A 1,651-nucleotide genomic window follows, 5' to 3' on the forward strand; every position below is an offset into this window, starting at 1 on the left:
GCGCCCCCCCCCCCCCCCCCCCCCCCCCCCCGAATTCGTCCCGCACCCACCTTGCACCCATCCTGCACCCATCCCCGTAGGCACGGAGGTGGCTGCTGGGGGTCCTGGGTGGGCACTGGGAACAGGGACTGGGAAATCTGGGGCAGGGGCAGCTGAGTAATTTGGGATGGGGATACTGGAAACAGACATGTGGTACTGGGACACCTGGGACTGGGACATCTGGGACAGGGACACCAGGATCACCTGAGACAGGGAGACTCGGAACAGGGACAAGAGGGACTGGGAAACCTGGGACAGGGGCAGCTGGGTCACTTGGGACTGGGACATGTGGGACTGGGACATTTGGAACAGGGATACCTGGGACTAGGAAACCTGGGATAGAGACTGGTGAGACCAGGACACCTGAGTAATTTGGGATGGGGATACTGGAAACAGACATGTGGTACTGGGACATGTGGGACAGGGACACCTGGGACTGGGACACCAGGATCACCTGAAATAGGGACAATTGGGACTGGGAAACTTGAGACAGAAGCAGCGGGGTCACTTGGGACTGGGACACCGGGATCACCTGAGACAGGGACACTGGGAACAGGGACAAGAGGGACTGGGAAACCTGGGACAGGGGCAGCTGGGTCACTTGGGACTGGGACACTGGGAACAGGGAGACCTGGGACTGGGCAACCTGAGATAGGGACAGGTAGGACTGGGACACCTGAGTAATTTGGGATGGGGATACTGGAAACAGACATGTGGTACTGGGACACCTGGGACTGGGACATCTGGGACAGGGACACCTGGGACTGGTACACCAGGATCACCTGATACATGGTCACTGTGAACAGGGACAAATGGGACTGGGACAACTGGGACAGGGGCAGCTGGGTCACTTGGGACTGGGACGTGTGGGACTGGGACACCGGGAACAGGGATACCTGGGACTGGGAAACCTGGGACTGGGAAACCTGAGTAATTTGGGATGGGGATACTGGAAACAGACATATGGTACTGTGACACCTGGGACTGGGACATCCGGATCACCTGAGACAGGGGCAAGTGGGACTGGGAAACCTGGGACAGGGGCAGCTGGGTCACTTGGGACTGGGACACTGGGAAAAGGGATACCTGGGAACAGGGAAACCAGGGATAGAGACTGGTGGGACTGGGACACCTAGGTCACCTGGAACTGGGACATCTGGGACTGGGAAATCTGGGACTGGGTCACCTGGGAGAGGGACATATGGGACTGGGACACCCGAGTCCCTTGGGATGAGGATAGAGGGAGCAGGGACATGTTGGTCTGGAACATACGGGACAGGGACACTGGGAAGAGGGACACGTGGGACTGGGCCACCTGGGACTGGGCCACCTGGGTCCAAGATGTGGCAACAGGGCCGTCCAGGCACAGGTGGGATGGTGACACCCGGACCCTCTGGCGGGGTGACCTTGGTGTCCCCACCGTGACCCAGTGCACCCACCACGAGGCTCTCCGGGGTGAAGGTCCCGGTGGCACCCCGAGCACCCATCCCTCCCCTTGCCCACCTGTCCGTCCGTCCGTCCATCCCTCCGTCCGGCGCCGCGGCTGCTCCCGGCTCGGCTCCGATGGCTCTGGTGGCCCCGCTGGTGCCCGCTCCACGTGATGCCATGGGCA

The 1,651-nt window shown here is 61.3% G+C and overlaps 1 protein-coding gene across 1 annotated transcript in view; it reads right to left on the reverse strand.

Annotated features, from left to right (window-relative positions):
• The window catches only part of LOC104289691, an 11,984-nt gene that overhangs the window by 6,248 nt on the left and 4,085 nt on the right, over nucleotides 1–1,651 (reverse strand). Inside the window, exons 2-6 of the mRNA XM_009888678.1 lie at nucleotides 1,181–1,323; nucleotides 936–1,125; nucleotides 740–835; nucleotides 470–585; nucleotides 188–288 (exon numbers count right to left, since the gene is read on the reverse strand). Coding sequence (XP_009886980.1) covers nucleotides 188–288; nucleotides 470–585; nucleotides 740–835; nucleotides 936–1,125; nucleotides 1,181–1,323 — 646 coding nt within the window. The remainder of the gene's footprint in view (nucleotides 1–187; nucleotides 289–469; nucleotides 586–739; nucleotides 836–935; nucleotides 1,126–1,180; nucleotides 1,324–1,651) is intronic.

This window comes from Charadrius vociferus, unplaced genomic scaffold, assembly GCF_000708025.1.
Source record: "Charadrius vociferus isolate BGI_N301 unplaced genomic scaffold, ASM70802v2 scaffold277, whole genome shotgun sequence".
In the NCBI taxonomy this organism is placed as follows: Eukaryota; Metazoa; Chordata; class Aves; order Charadriiformes; family Charadriidae; genus Charadrius; species Charadrius vociferus.